General features: G+C 64.7%; 3 protein-coding genes across 3 annotated transcripts; all 3 read left to right on the forward strand.

The window, feature by feature from the left end:
• Positions 1-525: 525 nt before the first annotated feature.
• LSCM1_07424 (uncharacterized protein) lies at positions 526-6990 on the forward strand (the record flags this gene model as incomplete). The annotated part of the gene is made up of 1 exon (XM_067324794.1): positions 526-6990. One exon carries the CDS (start codon positions 526-528, stop codon positions 6988-6990), a length of 6465 nt encoding a protein of 2154 aa, XP_067181401.1.
• A 736-nt stretch (positions 6991-7726) lies between these two features.
• Positions 7727-8299, forward strand: LSCM1_07425 (uncharacterized protein; the record flags this gene model as incomplete). Its single annotated transcript, XM_067324795.1, has 1 exon — positions 7727-8299. One exon carries the CDS (start codon positions 7727-7729, stop codon positions 8297-8299), a length of 573 nt encoding a protein of 190 aa, XP_067181402.1.
• A 905-nt stretch (positions 8300-9204) lies between these two features.
• On the forward strand, positions 9205-10269 carry LSCM1_07426 (uncharacterized protein; the record flags this gene model as incomplete). The annotated part of the gene is made up of 1 exon (XM_067324796.1): positions 9205-10269. One exon carries the CDS (start codon positions 9205-9207, stop codon positions 10267-10269), a length of 1065 nt encoding a protein of 354 aa, XP_067181403.1.
• Positions 10270-15311: the final 5042 nt, after the last annotated feature.

A 15311-nucleotide genomic window follows, 5' to 3' on the forward strand; every position in this document is an offset into this window, starting at 1 on the left:
CGTGTGTGCGAGTGTGTGTATTCTTCACTTTTGAACGGTGCTCGGCGAAGTTCGCCGCCGTGTATATACACGCACGCACCCTTTGGTTTCATCTATAACGGAGCGCGTGTCTGCGTGTGAGTGTGTGCTCGAGCCTCCTCGCTCTACCTCTGAGGTCTGCTCGGGCCATCCCCCATCCATCGCGTGGCTGCGGCTGTCGCTCTGGCTCCTTGGTCGGACTTCTCCTGCAGCAGGCCTCTTTACCGTGCCGCCTCCCCCCACCCCACCCGAACCACCCCTGCCATATTCTCGTCAGCTCCTTCGACTTCAAGGCGCCTCCTCTGCTTCGAAGGTCTGTGGTCGCTCACATTTTTCTTCGGAGGGGAAGAGGAAGTCACTGCAACACCGACGCAGTCAACGACTGCGTCAACGTCGCTCGCACGGCCACATATAAGTCCTCCGCTGGAACGTGTAGCGGAGAGACGGAGGGAGGGGAGGGAGGGGACCCACAGATACAGCGGGTGAGCGGTGACGGTGTACCTCACAATGCTCTACCCGCGCCCGACATCTTCGCAGAAGGATGAGGTGAGTGGTGATGCACGAAGAGGCGATGCCCCTTCCCCGCTCACCCTCGACGTTCCCTCACCTGAGCAGGCTTGGAAAGGGGTGGAGCTGGTCCGCGCGTTGGGCGCCACGCCAGCGGAGACACCTGCCGGCGCCGCTATCACTGCCTCTTCAGATGCAATGTGCGACCGCGATGACCAAGCGGGAGGCGAAAGAGGCGTGGTGTTGGGGGCGGCAACGACGTCGTCCATCTTCTCCTTCCCTTTTAAGGCGACGGCAGGTGGCCCACTGCCCTCCTTCGCGACGCTTCTCCCGACCCGGCGAACCCCCCTCTCGGAGGACCCAACGGGCACCAACTGCGGTGCGCGCGGTTCACCGGAGGAAAGGTGTCACAACGCCACGGTCCCAGTAGAGCCTGCGCCCCTTCACTTGGTATCCGGGTCCTCCTTCCCCCGCGTCTCCGCGTCGAGAGCAGCGGCGCGAGGCTGCGGCGAGGATCACGAGGGAGCAGCGGCTTCTGCTGCTGCTCACCCGCAGGCCCGCCTCGGCCAGTTGGCCGTCCCCCCTGCAGCGTCCGTCACCCGTAACCGCAGCGAGTGTGGCTTCGCGGGCTCGGCATTGCTTGCCCAGAAGCCCGAATCGGTGGCCCACCCTTCTTTCACCGACCTCTTTGTTGGTTTGGAGCGACCTCGCTGGCATTGTCACCGACAGCAGGAGCGACGTCAGCGGCACTGCCACCAGCGTCCCTCTCATTCAGTCGACGTCGACGCAGATGCGCAGGCGCCGTCGATCTCCCTCCCCTCCTCAACGTCCCTATCGCTGCATAACGCAGGCTCCGCCGAGCGCCATGGCAGCACCTGCTCCGACGAGGACGACGTCCACGACGACAGCGATGCGAACACAACCGAAGACGAAGACGGCGCCAACACCCCTACCGTCTATCGCAGCCCGCAGCTACCGCACTGGTGGCGCAGCATCTTGACCCCAGTGCCGGGGGCCCGCGTCTCTCTGAGGCCCGATGCGTGCCGCCTCGAGTTTTGGTGGATCGACCGACTCGGCTGCGAAGCGCACGAGATCATCCGCATCATCCTGAAGCACTCCATCGAGGGCGTTGTCCTGCGCCGCAGCGGCGAGGCGGCCGTCGTTGTCGAGTTCCGGATTCTGCGACAGCACCTCAAGTCCAGCAGCTACGCGGTCGCGCGGCGGTCGTGCAGGCAGCGCGACGCGTCACCGATCCCGGCGACCAAGACGAACACAAGCGAGTCGTTCAGCATGGCCTTCATGGATAGCGTTGCCCCCTCGACCCTGGCCGGCTCTCACCCGGTCGACGTTTCGGAGCCCACGGTTGTTCAGCGCAGTCCTTCGTCGACCTCCTCCACCGGCAGCGTCCCGCTCGACAAAAGCACCGCCGGAACACCATCCCCCGACGTGTATCTGCAGCTGCCGGCGCTCGTCCGGACCGACAGCAGCTGCAAAGAAGAGCACAGCCGAAGGCACTCTGCGGAGCCGGCGAACAGTGCGACCAAAGCCATCGCCGCGGCTGTGGCAACAGCGGTCGCAACGATTCCAAGGGCGGCCGGCGACCAACTCGCATCTCCGCGCTTTCCCGTACCCCCGAGGACCCCCGCCGCGAAGGTGTCTGTAGGCGCACCGTATGCACGCGCCTCCCTCTCGCATCTCCGGCAAACACAGAAATTAGAGGCAACGGGGGGCGCCTCCTGCACCCTCTCGCCCAGCCCTCGCCGCCCTGCACCGCCTCCCGTGTTCAACACTACAGCTACCCAAGAGAAGCAGCCGTTGCGCCGGTCTGACGTGCAACCGTCGCCGCGAAACGGCGCGGTGCCGGCAGCGGTGTCAATGGCCGTGCCTTCCGGACGCATCAGCGGGAATGGTGAGGGCAGGGTCGACGCAACCGCGGTAGACAGCAACGGCGGCAGGGACAAGAGCGTTCCCTCCTGGGCGCCTGCAAGCGTGACAACGAGCGCCAACGGAGGCGCCGCCCATGTCCTCCAAGTGGCGGTGCCGCTCATGCGGCGCCTCTTTCAAGGCAATCGCCCCGCGACGAAGCCACATGAGGCGCGTGGCACGAGCATGATTGGCGACGCCGATGACGACGTGGCCAGCGCGGTACCGACGCCGTCCATCGGCACTCGCAGAAGCCCATGTTCCATGTCGCGTCGGCGCTCCTCTCCACTGCAGCAGTCGCCGTGCGACAAGCTCCCTCCCACGAGCAAGGTTGGCGCGATGCCCGTGAACGGTACAGGGCCGAGGAGCTCGCTGAGCCACATCAACAGCAACCACAGCGTCGGTGAAGTGTGTCTGCCCAGCATCCTTGCGGCGGGCCCTTTCCTCGTGCACGTCGAGACGCACCACAATGCGAAGGCCGGCGTCCATCGACGAAGAAGCGGTGGCGCCGTCGCTCGGTCACCCTCGGCCTCCGCATCCAATCCTTTGGTTTCTGCCAGCGATCACTGCGACCCTGCGCTGTCTGGCAGCTCGAACACCGACTGGCAGCCCGGCGGTCGGCGCTCGCAGCAACCGCGCCCGTGGTCTTCAGAGGGGCAGGTGCTACCACAGCAGCCTTACCACCAGCATCCGCAGGGCAGCCCAACCAGCGCCGCGAACTCGTACCCTGACACAACCGCAATGGTCGTGGCCGCTGCTGCAGAGGCTGTGCGTTTGGGAGATGCCACTACTCCGTCTACAAGGGCAGCGGCTTCCTCGCAGCAGCAGGCAGCGCCTCTGGGTACCCCGCAGCATGTGAAGGTGGAAGATGACGACTCCGTTGTCGCGATACTCACGCTGCCAATCTCTATGTGCACGCCAATCGTCGTGGTGCGCCTACATGCGATGCGTGTCCTGCACCCCCTTCTGCGCGCTATCTCCGGCGTGCTCGGCCTCGACTTCTCGGCCAGCACGTCTGGCGAGTTCCACAGCTCTGATAACACCGACACAGATAGCACCGACGAGGCATTGGTGGCCGCAGCGCAGCTGCCGAACGCGACACCACCGTCCTCGTCGGCCACGCATGGGAAGCGCCCCGACTACCCCGGTGCAATTCGAATCTTTAGCGAAGCGATCGCGTCGCTCCGGGAGGAAAAGAGTGCCGAGGAGGCGCCGCTGACGCGTGCCCGCGATCTCTCTATCCTCTACACCGTGCGTAGTCACCTTCTCTTCCACGCCTCGCCGACGTCCCTCTACGACAGTCTGCGTGATGCCGAGGCGGCATTGCGGTGCTGCCCCGCCAGGGAGCACATCAACCCCACCTACGAGGTGCTCCTCGCCAATCTGATCAGCTTCGGCTACACATCTCAGGTGGAGGGCCTGGCGAGGCACTTGCGGCACCGCTGGCGTGCCGCGTCTCCGCTGCTCCTTCGTCTCAGCCGCGTCACGCAGGTGATGGTGTCGTACGCCACTATCTTTCTCCGTCAGCTGCTACCGACGTCGACATTGCGCCTGTGCGTGGGCGGCAGCGCAAGCATGATGCACCGACGCAGCACCGGCGGCACCACCATGGGAAGCGGGTCACTGACAGCCATGTCGCACTCGCCCCACTCGTCCAAGGGAGGTGGGGTGCGGCACTCTCCTCCCAGCGGCCCCTCCACCTCTTCTGGTGTGGTGAATGCCGCGTCGATGGCGCAGCCGATCGCTGTCGTGTGTGACCGTGACGTGCACGAGTCGGTTGACCGACCTCGCCCAGTCTCGCCCCATTCGACCTCGAGACTGAAGGAGCGTATCAGCTCCCGCCTTCGCCACAGTGGCAACCGGCGCTCCCCGCGCGCCGTGTCGGCCGCCTATACCGCAACAGACACAGCGCTGCTCCCAACGCACACGCTGCCGTACGAAGTGTGCCCGCTGCTTCTGAGCCGCTACGGCAGGAAACTGCACGCCCCCGACGAGCGGCCGCCGAAGCCGACACCACCTCTATCCACCCACGCCGCCGGCACCGAGAGCACGAACGCGGGCCCGGTGCAGCCGAAGCCCTCCCCGACAAAGCCAAGTCCTCGCTCACTGCTTCACGGCTCCCATCAGCCCGGCCTCCCCTTCCGCCCCAGCACCGACGTGTGCCACCGCCGCCTGTTCCTCCTCGAGGCGCTCTTCCCCAGCATGAACCCAACGCCGGTGAATCGGCTGCCGCTTCCCCTGCCGCGCGGGTACCGTGGCGCGGAAGGGCAGCGAAGCCTGCAGCCGGCCCGTCAGCCAAGTAGCGCCAAGGTGGCGACGGGTGGCGGCAGCGATAGCGCTGCCCCCTCTAACGTCGTCCTCGTCCCGAAAACCGCGCCAAAGCTGCGGCTGCGGGCGGAAGACTTCATGTTCGATCGGAACTCGATGTTGGCCCTCTTGGCTGCCACGGCCGACACGACGATGCGGTGGGGCACGGCGCCCATGCAGTACTTTTGTCGCCACATCCGCCTCTCCGCCACACGCCACATTCGGAAAGGAGAGACCATCTTGATGGAGCGCCCGGCCCTACTGATCCCCTTCTGGCCACTGCTTCCCCCGCTATCGGCGACGGCGTCTACCGCTGCCGCTGCGCTGCGCAGCAGCCACGACACCGGCGCCGGCGTGAAGGACAAGTATCTTGACACCGCATCCGCGCCATCGTACTGCGCGCAATGTGGGCGGCAACGACTTTCGAATCCTGTAAGCTGCCCTGGCGGTTGTCACTCCGTCTATTGCTCTGAGGAGTGCCGGCAGCTGGCGCTGCGGCTGTATCATGTGATGGAGTGCGGCGGCGTTCCGCCGGGCTCCGACAAGGTGCGCGCCCTGGACTCTGGCGACGATGTGGGGGCGCGAGTGCGACGCACCGTGGCGGTGTTGCAGGAGGTCTACTCTGACTGGAATAGCTACTTGCATCAACTCGCTCTCAGGGATACTCCCAGCATGCGACCCACATCCCCGCACGCTGTGTGCTCGCCGGTGGCGCCGCTCGGTGTCTGGCCTGTGTCACCGTCCGCAGTCGGTGATGCGCCCGGACATGACGCACCTCAGCAGCAGCAATCTGGCGGTGCGAACAGCAAAGCGCCTGGGCAGGTGAAACGGAGCGTCGAGCCGCCACCCATCTTGGCCGTTACGGCCCTTCGGGTGGTGGCGCGACTGGGGGCGATGCTGCTGAGTTTGGCTCTGCCAGTGGAGCTTCTACCCCAGATGCAGGGCCACCCGGCGTGGACAGCAGAACGCCACGCGATGATACGCGCGGTGGCTCGCACGCTGCATCAGCGGGGACTGATGGTGCCCGCGACAACCACGTCCAGCGCAGCCGGCGGCAACGCGTACTGCACGCATGTGGATCCTCACCGGCTCTTACTGCTTGAGGTACTGTTGCAGCAGCTTTCCGTCCCCTTTTTTGCCGACTTCAACTACCGCGCTTCGTCCACCGTGTGGGAGGGGCTGCGGCAAATTCCCCTCGAGGTGACGCGCGGCTCTGAGAACCCGAGCGCCCCGGCCGATGCAAAAAAAGCGGTGGGCGGCAGCTCAGTGGGTAGCTGGAGGTCAGGCATGCTCCCCAGTCCAACCGCCCCCGTCAACGTGCAGCAGCAACCGCAACGCAGCGCGTTCGTAGAGTTTACGCCCGCACAGCTGGAGGAGGTTCTCTGCGACTTGCATGGTATGGTGCATCGCGTCTACGAGGTGCTGGCGAAGGAGCTGGTCGACGTGCCGTCCCTTCCGCTCTGCGGCGCGGAAGCAGAGGAGGAGGACAGCCTCGAGTGCGGCCTTCCCGGCCGGTGGAGCTGCGTAGAGCTTCTCGGCTTCTTGAACAGCACGCGGGCGTTCCAGCAGATCAGTGACTTTTCCTTGACGAGTTGGGCGGTGGTGTACCCGCGCGACATGGAGCCGCCAAACGTCGCTGCCGCGACGGCGTCGGATAGCCGCAGTAGCCCACAGGCCCGATCGGTTTGTGTGGGCGACGATCGCCCGATGAGTATCAGCCACTGTTGTTCCAACAGTAGTACCATCACCAACGAGTTCAGCCATGCAGGCCCGAGCAGCGCCTCCAGCACCGCGGCGGTGCCACTCGCCATCATCAGCCCATGGTCATGCTTGACGGTTGACCTGCATCCGATTCTGGGCAACGCCCTCGGCGGCGTCATATACTCTCGCTTCATGGTGGAGCACGAGCAGCGTCGACGCATGCTCGCCTACTGCGCCGCAGCAGCAGGCCGTCGCGGTGGCGACGGCACCGGCGGGGGTAGCGGGAACGAGGATTCTTTCCTCTCGGTCCACTCGGCGGCCTCTACGTCAGCAGGGCCGCTGCGCGACGACCTCAGCCTTCAGCTGCTCGAGGAGGCTGCGCGGCGCAGCTGCTCCAACCTGCACCTCTCTCTTGTCTACACCCCAGCCAAAGAGCCCGCAGTGGTCGTTGTGGCGAAGAAGAACATCACTCCCGGCGATGTGCTGTGGTGGGAGTCGTTAAACTGCCGCGAGTACGTTTCCGAGGTCCTGTAGCGCAGCACACACACACAGAGAGAGATGCTCGCATTTTATTCTTCATTCCCCCCTCCCCACTCACTGTGCGTCTAGGGCGAACCTGCTTGTGCTGGTGTGTCGCCTTCCCGGTTCCGCCGTGCCCGCTTCCCTATACACACACGCGCTGCCTCGCCTGCTCCGTTCTCTCTCTCTCGCATTGTGTGTGCGTGTGTTGAAGAGGGAAGCGTGCGCGAGAGACTCAGCTATACACAGTCTCTGCTGCCCTCCTCCTCTTCCACATACGCCTCCCCCTTTTTATGTGCACTGATGTTTGTTGGGCGGTGGGGGGAGCGCTTCACACCTGTCCGCCCTTTTCTCCGGTGGCTGATCCTTTTCTGCTCTCCCGGGATGTATCCGCAGCAGGACGGGGAGAGAGCGGGGGGGCAGTCGATAGGGAGGAGTGGAATAGTGGGCGCCCCGACCCCCACTCCATCGACAAGAGCCCACACCCCCGGTGCCTTTGCCTTTCCTCGTCCGTTGAGCATGTCTTGTGCCGTGTGTATGTGTGTGTGTGCAACCAAAACGCGTCAGCACGTTGTCCGCGGCGCTTGCGAAGGTCAGCCATGTCCACATGGCTCGTGACGACGCGCTGAACATCTTCCTCACCTGTTCCTCTTCCGCCTCTGCTCACACACACACACACGCACATCAGCGCATTCGCAAGCCTCTGCTCCCACACACACGCACACCCCCCCCATCACTTTGGGCGGGAGCAATGGCCTACATTGCACCCAAGGCGCTGCACAAGCGCGTCAAGGGCACAAACGTGGAGGTGCGGAAGGAGTTGGCGGACGACAACACGGACACCCCGCAAGTCCTCCTGCACTCCATCCACGCGGATGACGAAATCGAGCTGCGGTGGTTCCACAACACCCTGCGGCCGGAGCGCAACCTGGTCCACCCCTCTGACACCTTTCTGCAGGGCATCAAGGAGCTGCACCCAGCCGCCGTCTTCAACACGTTCGACCTGAAGAAGGCGAAGCTTCGACGGCTCACAAAGTTCGAGAAGGACAAGGCAACCACCATGAAGCGCCGCTTGAAGGAAGTGGCCCCGACGGCTGCTTACAAGGCCGCCGTCAACCCCCACAAGACCCCACGCACCGGTGGAGCTGCACCGGCTGACGAAGTGCGCGTGTTGTCGCGAGGTATGAGCAAGGCACAGAAGGCCCGAAGTCGCGCAAGGGCTGCGTATAAGTCTGGCAGGGCGGTCGACGCCTCTCATGCGCCCAAGGCCTTCTTCACGAAGTGGAAAAGGCTCAAGCGAGAGAAGATCGGCCGGGGTCTGTGAGGCCGTGCGCGTTGATGCCCTTCTGCGTGTGTGTGTGTGTGTGGAAGGGGATGGGGGGAGAGGCCTGTTTCTTTCGCTGGAGCCCCGCGCCACTGTAGTGATGGTATCGAAAATGGGAATCCGCCGGCCCGGCATGCGGCCACGCTCGGTCTCCTCTCCTTCCCTTTGCACGTTGTTAAACGGTTAAGTCATTCTTTCATCTCCCCCCCTCCCCCTGACGTGTGTCCGTCTGTGTCCTGTTTAGGGAGAGAGGGAGAAGGGGGTGGGGGCATCTGATCATGACACGCCTACACATACACACGCACAGAGCCACGCACAAACGTAGCGCGGCACAACGCTCAAGAGGCACACCCCGTGGCACGCATTGGTATGGCTGTGGCTGTGTGACCTGTGCCTATGAGTTTCGCTGCTACTGCACCACCACCACCACCACCCGGCCTTTGGCCGTCAATCCTGCTGAACGCAAGAAACTGCACAACGGTCCTCTGCGTTTGGTGCATCCCTCTCGTCCGTATGGAGTGTCTGTGTGCGCATGTAGGCGACATCCCGCGGTAAGGCTTCTCTTTCCCACCCCATCACTTCGCTCTCAAGTGGTGACGCTGCTGCTGGTGCATGTGCATTCCTCTCCCATGTATCCACACTCCCGCCTCCGCCTCTCTCTCTTTCTGTTGCGGGGTTGGGTGTGTGTGGTGCGAAGTGACTCACACAGAGCGAAAGGGTTTCATTGAAGCGAAACAGCTCGCAGTTATCGCTCCCATAGCGCGCGCCATCGGGCATCTCCCCACCCCCCTCTTCCTCCTGTATCGATAGTGTAGGTGGATGGGGGGGTAGTTTGTTATCCGCCCTGACATCCACCCAGTAGCCTCAAGAGAGGGACAGCGCACCGGGCAACCTTGCCTACTGTCATGCGACTCGTGTTGCCCGCGGCGGCGCTGCCGGGCCGCACACCTCTGACTGCGCCCCGACGGTACAAGTCGTATGTGCTCAAGTACTTGCGCGGCCAGCTGCCTCACGATCTCAAAGACTGCGCTGGCGCGCTCGGGTGCTTGTACGGGACGTTGCCCGACGTTGACGAGTACAGACAGTTTGTGGTGCCGCTGCAGGTGCTTCAGCAATACCATCAGTTGGGGTACGCTAAGCTACCGCGGCCAGTGCTAGACCCGCCACAGGTAGACATTCTCGCGGACGAGGTGAACCAGCTCGCCAACAACGTGGAGCACCACCCCAAGTCGGAGCATCTCTATGCCACATCGCTGGCCGACCTGACCGGCGGCCCACTCTTCTACTGCCAGGGTCAGTGGCGGTGCGCTTGGGGGATGCACGACCTCGTGTACCTGCCAACGCTGACCGTCGCCGCGTCGCAGGCGCTCGGCAACCGCCTCGTGCGACTCTGGTATGACGAGGTCTTCATGAAAGAGGCGCGCACGGGCCCGTGTGTGCCGTGGCAGCAGAACTACGTGCGTTGGCAGCACATTACACCGGTGAACCATGTGAGCATCATAGTCGCGCTCGACACCCTCAACCAGGACCGCGGTGCACCTTGTCTGATTCCTGGCAGCCACCGCTGGCGCGAGGGCGAACTGCTGCCACCGGTGCCGTACGATCCCTCGCAGAGCGAGGCGCAGCAGCTGAACACAATTTGGGACATCACCACCGATGACGAACAGGAGATGCTCGCCGACACGCCACCTGTCACGGTGGATCTGCGCCGGGGCGAGGCGCTGCTGATTCACCCCAAGACGCTCTTCGCGACCCATGGCAACCGCTCCCTTGACGCGGCGCGGTGCTGTTGCGTGCATTACATGGGCGAAGAAACGTATGCAGCGCAGGACGGTCCGCTGCTGCCGCACACCACCCGCTTCCGCGCCGGCGCGCGTGTCAGCGGTCCGTTCTTCCCCGTCGTCTTCGACCCAGCCATGACGGAGGATCTCCTGATGCTGGACAAAGAAGCAGACGGCGCCACCGCTTGAGGGGGTGAGGTGGCGATGGGGGGACGCACATCAGCGCACCGAGGTGCGGCGGCGATTCACGTTTTGGTTGTCACGTTCGTTGGTGCGCCGGGCCGCCCTGTAGGGCCAACAGCCCGGCACGCGGTGCCACTCCCACCCCGGCCAGCGCGCGCCGGAACGCGCCGCACCCCCCAACCCGCTCGTAAAACATAAAAAAAAACGCAAACAACGCCCGGCGCACCGCAACGCCGTCCGGGCCCGCACGCGCATCTTTCACGGCGGCGACCCCTTTCATGGAACGCCACCCGCGCGGCGCGCCGCCGCCACCCCTCCGCCCGGCCCCACCATTCGCCGACGCCACAGCCAACCCCCACCCCCAACCCACCCGGCTCAGACAACCGCCCCAGCGCAAACACCCAAGAACCGGCGAAAAGAACGCCGCGGGCACCCCCCAAACCTCACCGGGAAGCCAAGGCCGCCCACGCCCACGGGAAACGGGGCCCGGAACCGCGCGCCCCCTGGGGGCCCCCAATTGCTCATCACCGGCGGGCGTCCTCGTGGCCCGGGTCTGGCTGGTGCCGCCGGGGGGTCGCCTGCGTTTTGGGGGCCGGTGCGCGGCCCCACCCATCGCCATACGGGGGCGCTTTTGCGTGTTGGTATCGTAAAATGCCTGTGGTGGGGCGCTCGGCGGCTTGCTTTTGCGGTGGTGCCGGGCCGGGCTGCGGGTGGGTGCGTTCGGTTCATCCGCGTGGCGGGGTGCCGAGGCGGGTCGGCCGGCCCGCTCTGGCCGGGGGCCGGGTCGCGGCGCGCGCGTGTTTGGCCCTTCTGGGCGGGAAAAGGGGCGCGGGGTTGTGTGGGGGAATTGGCGCCATTGCTGGGCGGGTTTTTTCTCTACGCGGAGGGGTGTTGCTTGGTGCCTGTCCCCTTGCGGCGTTTTTTGAGGCGCGTAAAGGGGGGGGGGCCGGCGCGCCCGCCCCCCAACAGAGCGGGGAAGCCACACGCCGACTGGGCGCAAGCTGATCAGCCGGAAAAGCCTAAAAAAATGTACTCACCGCAGCAAACGCACACCACAAGCAGAAAGTAGGAAACGGCAAATGCAAACCCTTGGGCCCCAAGCGCCAGGGCGCATTTCGCCTAAGCGTGGCGGCGGCCGCGCCGGTGAAGACCCCCGTTTTTCCCGCTGAGAGCGAAAGAAATCCCACGGGGCAGGCGCCCCCAAAGCCCCTTTAGAGCCGCGGGAAAGGGCGGCTGAGAGGAGAAAAAAGCCCCTGCCCCGCCCCCGGCCGTGGGCAGTTCGAATGGGGAGCATTATTTCGAGCAAAAGTAAGGGCGTTTGGGCATGGAATATCCAGGCCCAATTTTCTGGCGCCGGCGCGGCCCAAAGCCCGGCCCCGGCGCCCCCCCGTGGCAAAAAACAAAGCGGACAGCCACGCCGCCGACGGGGCGCACCCCGAAGAGACCACCCCCCCGCTAACAAAGCGCGAAACCGTAGCCGGCGACCCCACTTGCGCAGTTCTGCCGTACAAAACGCCGCGCGCCAAGATCAGAAGAAGAGGCCCAAGTCTTCCCCCGGCGCATGGGAGCGGGGCCATCGTCTTTTTTACGCATTTAGAAAGACGGAGCCCCCGGCAAAAGAGAAACATGAACATTTTTTAATGATAGGGTCGACCACTTTGTACGGCAGACGCCCCCTGGCCTCGCAGCCAAGAAAAGGATCCCCAGAATTCACCCGCCGCGGTTGAAGCGTATTTTCCGGCTACCAAGGCCTGAAAAATGCTCGTGACACCGGCACAAAACCTGGCCTCCTGAATTTGGAAAACAAAGGTAAGGAGATGGGGGGGGGGTGTTCTTGAACACCTTTAATGTCAAGGCGATTTCCTCATGCGCAAAGCGGCTTTTTCACCCGCCTGGAAATGAAGGGAAATTTAAAGGTCGCGCCCGCCAAAAAGAAAAGAGGGGGATTTCCCTGAAAGCAATTTGGCGCCCCACCCAGCACCCCAAACACGGCGGGAGCCTGGGACCGCACTTTGCCTTCCAAACAGAAAACCCCGCCCCGCCCTCTCCCTCAGAACATGCGGTGGCTTGTTTCGTCGCCGAAGGGCCTCGGGCCAGTGGCTCCGGGGGGTCGCGGCCAAAGGGGGGGGCCCAAACACCGCCGCAAAACGGCCCCCGAAAAACCCCCATAAGAACAACACGCCCCCAAAAAGCACCCCCCACACACCCACAAAGGAGCAGATCGCGGGGAAAAAGTTAAGAAGCTTTTTTGCCAGGTCTTAGGAATCAGAAGCGGGGTTGGCGAAAAGAACCCCCCGGCCCGCCCGGCCCCGGCGGCCCCCGCAGGAGGGACCCCGACGCCCCACGCCGAAAAACCCCCCGCCCCCAGCCAACACCCCACAGAGGGAAGGAGCGCGCCCGAGCCCACACAGGGCCAGGACAAAAACAACCCCCCCCCCCCAGCGCAAAAGTGATCACGAGCACGCCGGCCCTCGTCCTGGGAGCCCCCCTCCCCTGCGCTGGCGGGGCGCACCTCGCCGAGGCCGGCGCGTTTGCCCCGCTCGTGCACCCCGCCCTTCGTTTTCGGGGCGCTCTTGTGCCGTTTCGCTGCCTCGGGGGTGGTGGCGAGGGGTGTCCCCCGCGCCCCCGGGCTTCGGGCCCCCCGGGCGCTGGGAAAACGGCGGCGGCCGCGGGGCGGGCGCGGCTTTTCTTTTTGCCGGCTGGCCGGCCCCGCCGGCCAGGGGGGGCACCCCCCGGCACCCCGCAGCCAGAAAACACCAGTGGCGGGGCCCCCAAAAGCCCAGGGCGCCCCCACACAACGCCAGGAAACACCCGCAAAACCAAGGGGACAGCGGGCGAAGGGCCCGCAAAAGACACGCATATGGAAACGAAAAAAGCGCATGAGGCACTTGGGGGAAGATGCTCGAAAAAATGAAAGCCGGCAAAGTGCCCAGCCGTGGGTCGTGCCTAAGGCTTTTGCTTTGGACAACGCCCAGGCGAATCCCGTGGCCCTGCCTGGCGCGGTGCCTTCAAGCAGCGGGCAGCCAAAGAAAGGCCTAAGAAGGATTTCCGCCGCGCATGCAACGCCAAACCAAAGCGCAAAGGTATGCCCAGCAGCCGCCTTAAAGTTCCCAGACGTGGGGCCCCGCATGACACTTTATAGCGCATGGTCTTCGGCACCCGACCCCTTACCGGCGAAAAGCCCCCCGGGTACTTTTCTTGCTGCTGGGCGGGCGGTTAGGAACACAGAACGGGGGCAGGCCGGTTCGTTCTCGTTCGCCGTGTTGGTTCTACAGCTGGGGGGAAAGCCCTGGTCATGGGCGGCCCTTTTCGCCGCTTCGGGGTGGCCGGGTGGGGTTTTCGTGCCTGCGGCGTGTCGAAGCAAAAAAAAAAAAAATTGCCCCGCGTGGCGGACCGACGGGGAGGGGGCCACGAAGGAGCACCCACCGGAGGCGGCACGCCGGCGGGCGGCGCGTTTTGTTGTGCGCGTCCTGCTTTGGGCGCGCCGCGTGTCTTTTTTTATGGCCCGGGGGTCGGTGGGGGAGGGGGGCGTGGGGCGGCGCGCCTGGCAACGTGTCGTTTGGAAGAACAAGAACCCGCCGGTTTTGATGGTGGAAACCTTGGTTTGGTGGGTGGGTGTTTGGCGGGGCCTAACCCACACAAAGGCGCCCGGCGCGTCCGGGAAACCTTTTGCCTTCGTGGGTTTAGGGTGCTGGGGGGGGCGCGGTCGTTTCTTCCGGGGGGCTTGGGGTGATCGCCCTGGGGAAAGGGGCCGGCGCTGGAAACATATGGTTCTATAAAGAAAGTTTGCCCCTGGCGTTAAACCGCTCGATCTGCCATCATGCGGCTGATGTAAAAGAAAATGGCATACGCAGCCCTCGGCCGTCGCCCAAGGAAAGGTGCTTGTGGGGCTGGGGCGCGTTGGGGGGGCTGCGGGTGGGCCCCCCCAAACGACGGCAAAACCGCATAGCCAAGGGCGCCCCAGGGGGCAGAAAAAAGATCAAGGAGGCGCACCCGCCAAAGGCGCTCACAAACCCATCGGGGTGGGGAGGGGGGTGCAAATAAAAGAGAATGGGGGGGCTGGGGTGGGTAGCGCGAAGGTGGGCCGGTGGCGGCCGGGGGGGGCCACTGCACAGATTGGGTGGTGGTGGTGGGCGTGCCAAAAGGGGGTTCTGTGCGTGTTTAATTGGGGATAAATTGCACCCTGTGGGCAGGCAAACTGCGAAGAAGCCTGGCATTGGCGACCGCCTTTGTGTGTGAACTATCCGCGGCGGCGTGCTGTGCGAGTTGGGGTGGTGGTGGCGGCTGCTTCAGCTCAATGCCCGTTTGACGTGTGACGGCGCATTGCCTCTCCCCCCCAAGCCCGCCATGCCATGGAAGGGGTAATGGGGCTGCGTCTGCGTGGGTTGGGGCTTAACGCGTTGCGCGGCCGCGGGTGGCGGTGGTGGTGCGGTTTGGGGGGTGCTCTGTCGCAGGGCTGCCGTTAGGGGTCTCTTTTGGTGCCAGAATGGGGCGTTCTCTCGCCAGGGGCCATCCTGGCCGCCTTTTCGACAAATAAAAGCGTGGGGGCCCCCAATTGCTCATCACCGGCGGGCGTCCTCGTGGCCCGGGTCTGGCTGGTGCCGCCGGGGGGTCGCCTGCGTTTTGGGGGCCGGTGCGCGGCCCCACCCATCGCCATACGGGGGCGCTTTTGCGTGTTGGTATCGTAAAATGCCTGTGGTGGGGCGCTCGGCGGCTTGCTTTTGCGGTGGTGCCGGGCCGGGCTGCGGGTGGGTGCGTTCGGTTCATCCGCGTGGCGGGGTGCCGAGGCGGGTCGGCCGGCCCGCTCTGGCCGGGGGCCGGGTCGCGGCGCGCGCGTGTTTGGCCCTTCTGGGCGGGAAAAGGGGCGCGGGGTTGTGTGGGGGAATTGGCGCCATTGCTGGGCGGGTTTTTTCTCTACGCGGAGGGGTGTTGCTTGGTGCCTGTCCCCTTGCGGCGTTTTTTTTTAGAGGCGCGTAAAGGGGGGGGGGCCGGCGCGCCCGCCCCCCAACAGAGCGGGGAAGCCACACGCCGACTGGGCGCAAGCTGAT

This window comes from Leishmania martiniquensis, chromosome 4, assembly GCF_017916325.1.
Source record: "Leishmania martiniquensis isolate LSCM1 chromosome 4, whole genome shotgun sequence".
Lineage (NCBI taxonomy): Eukaryota > Euglenozoa > Kinetoplastea > Trypanosomatida > Trypanosomatidae > Leishmania > Leishmania martiniquensis.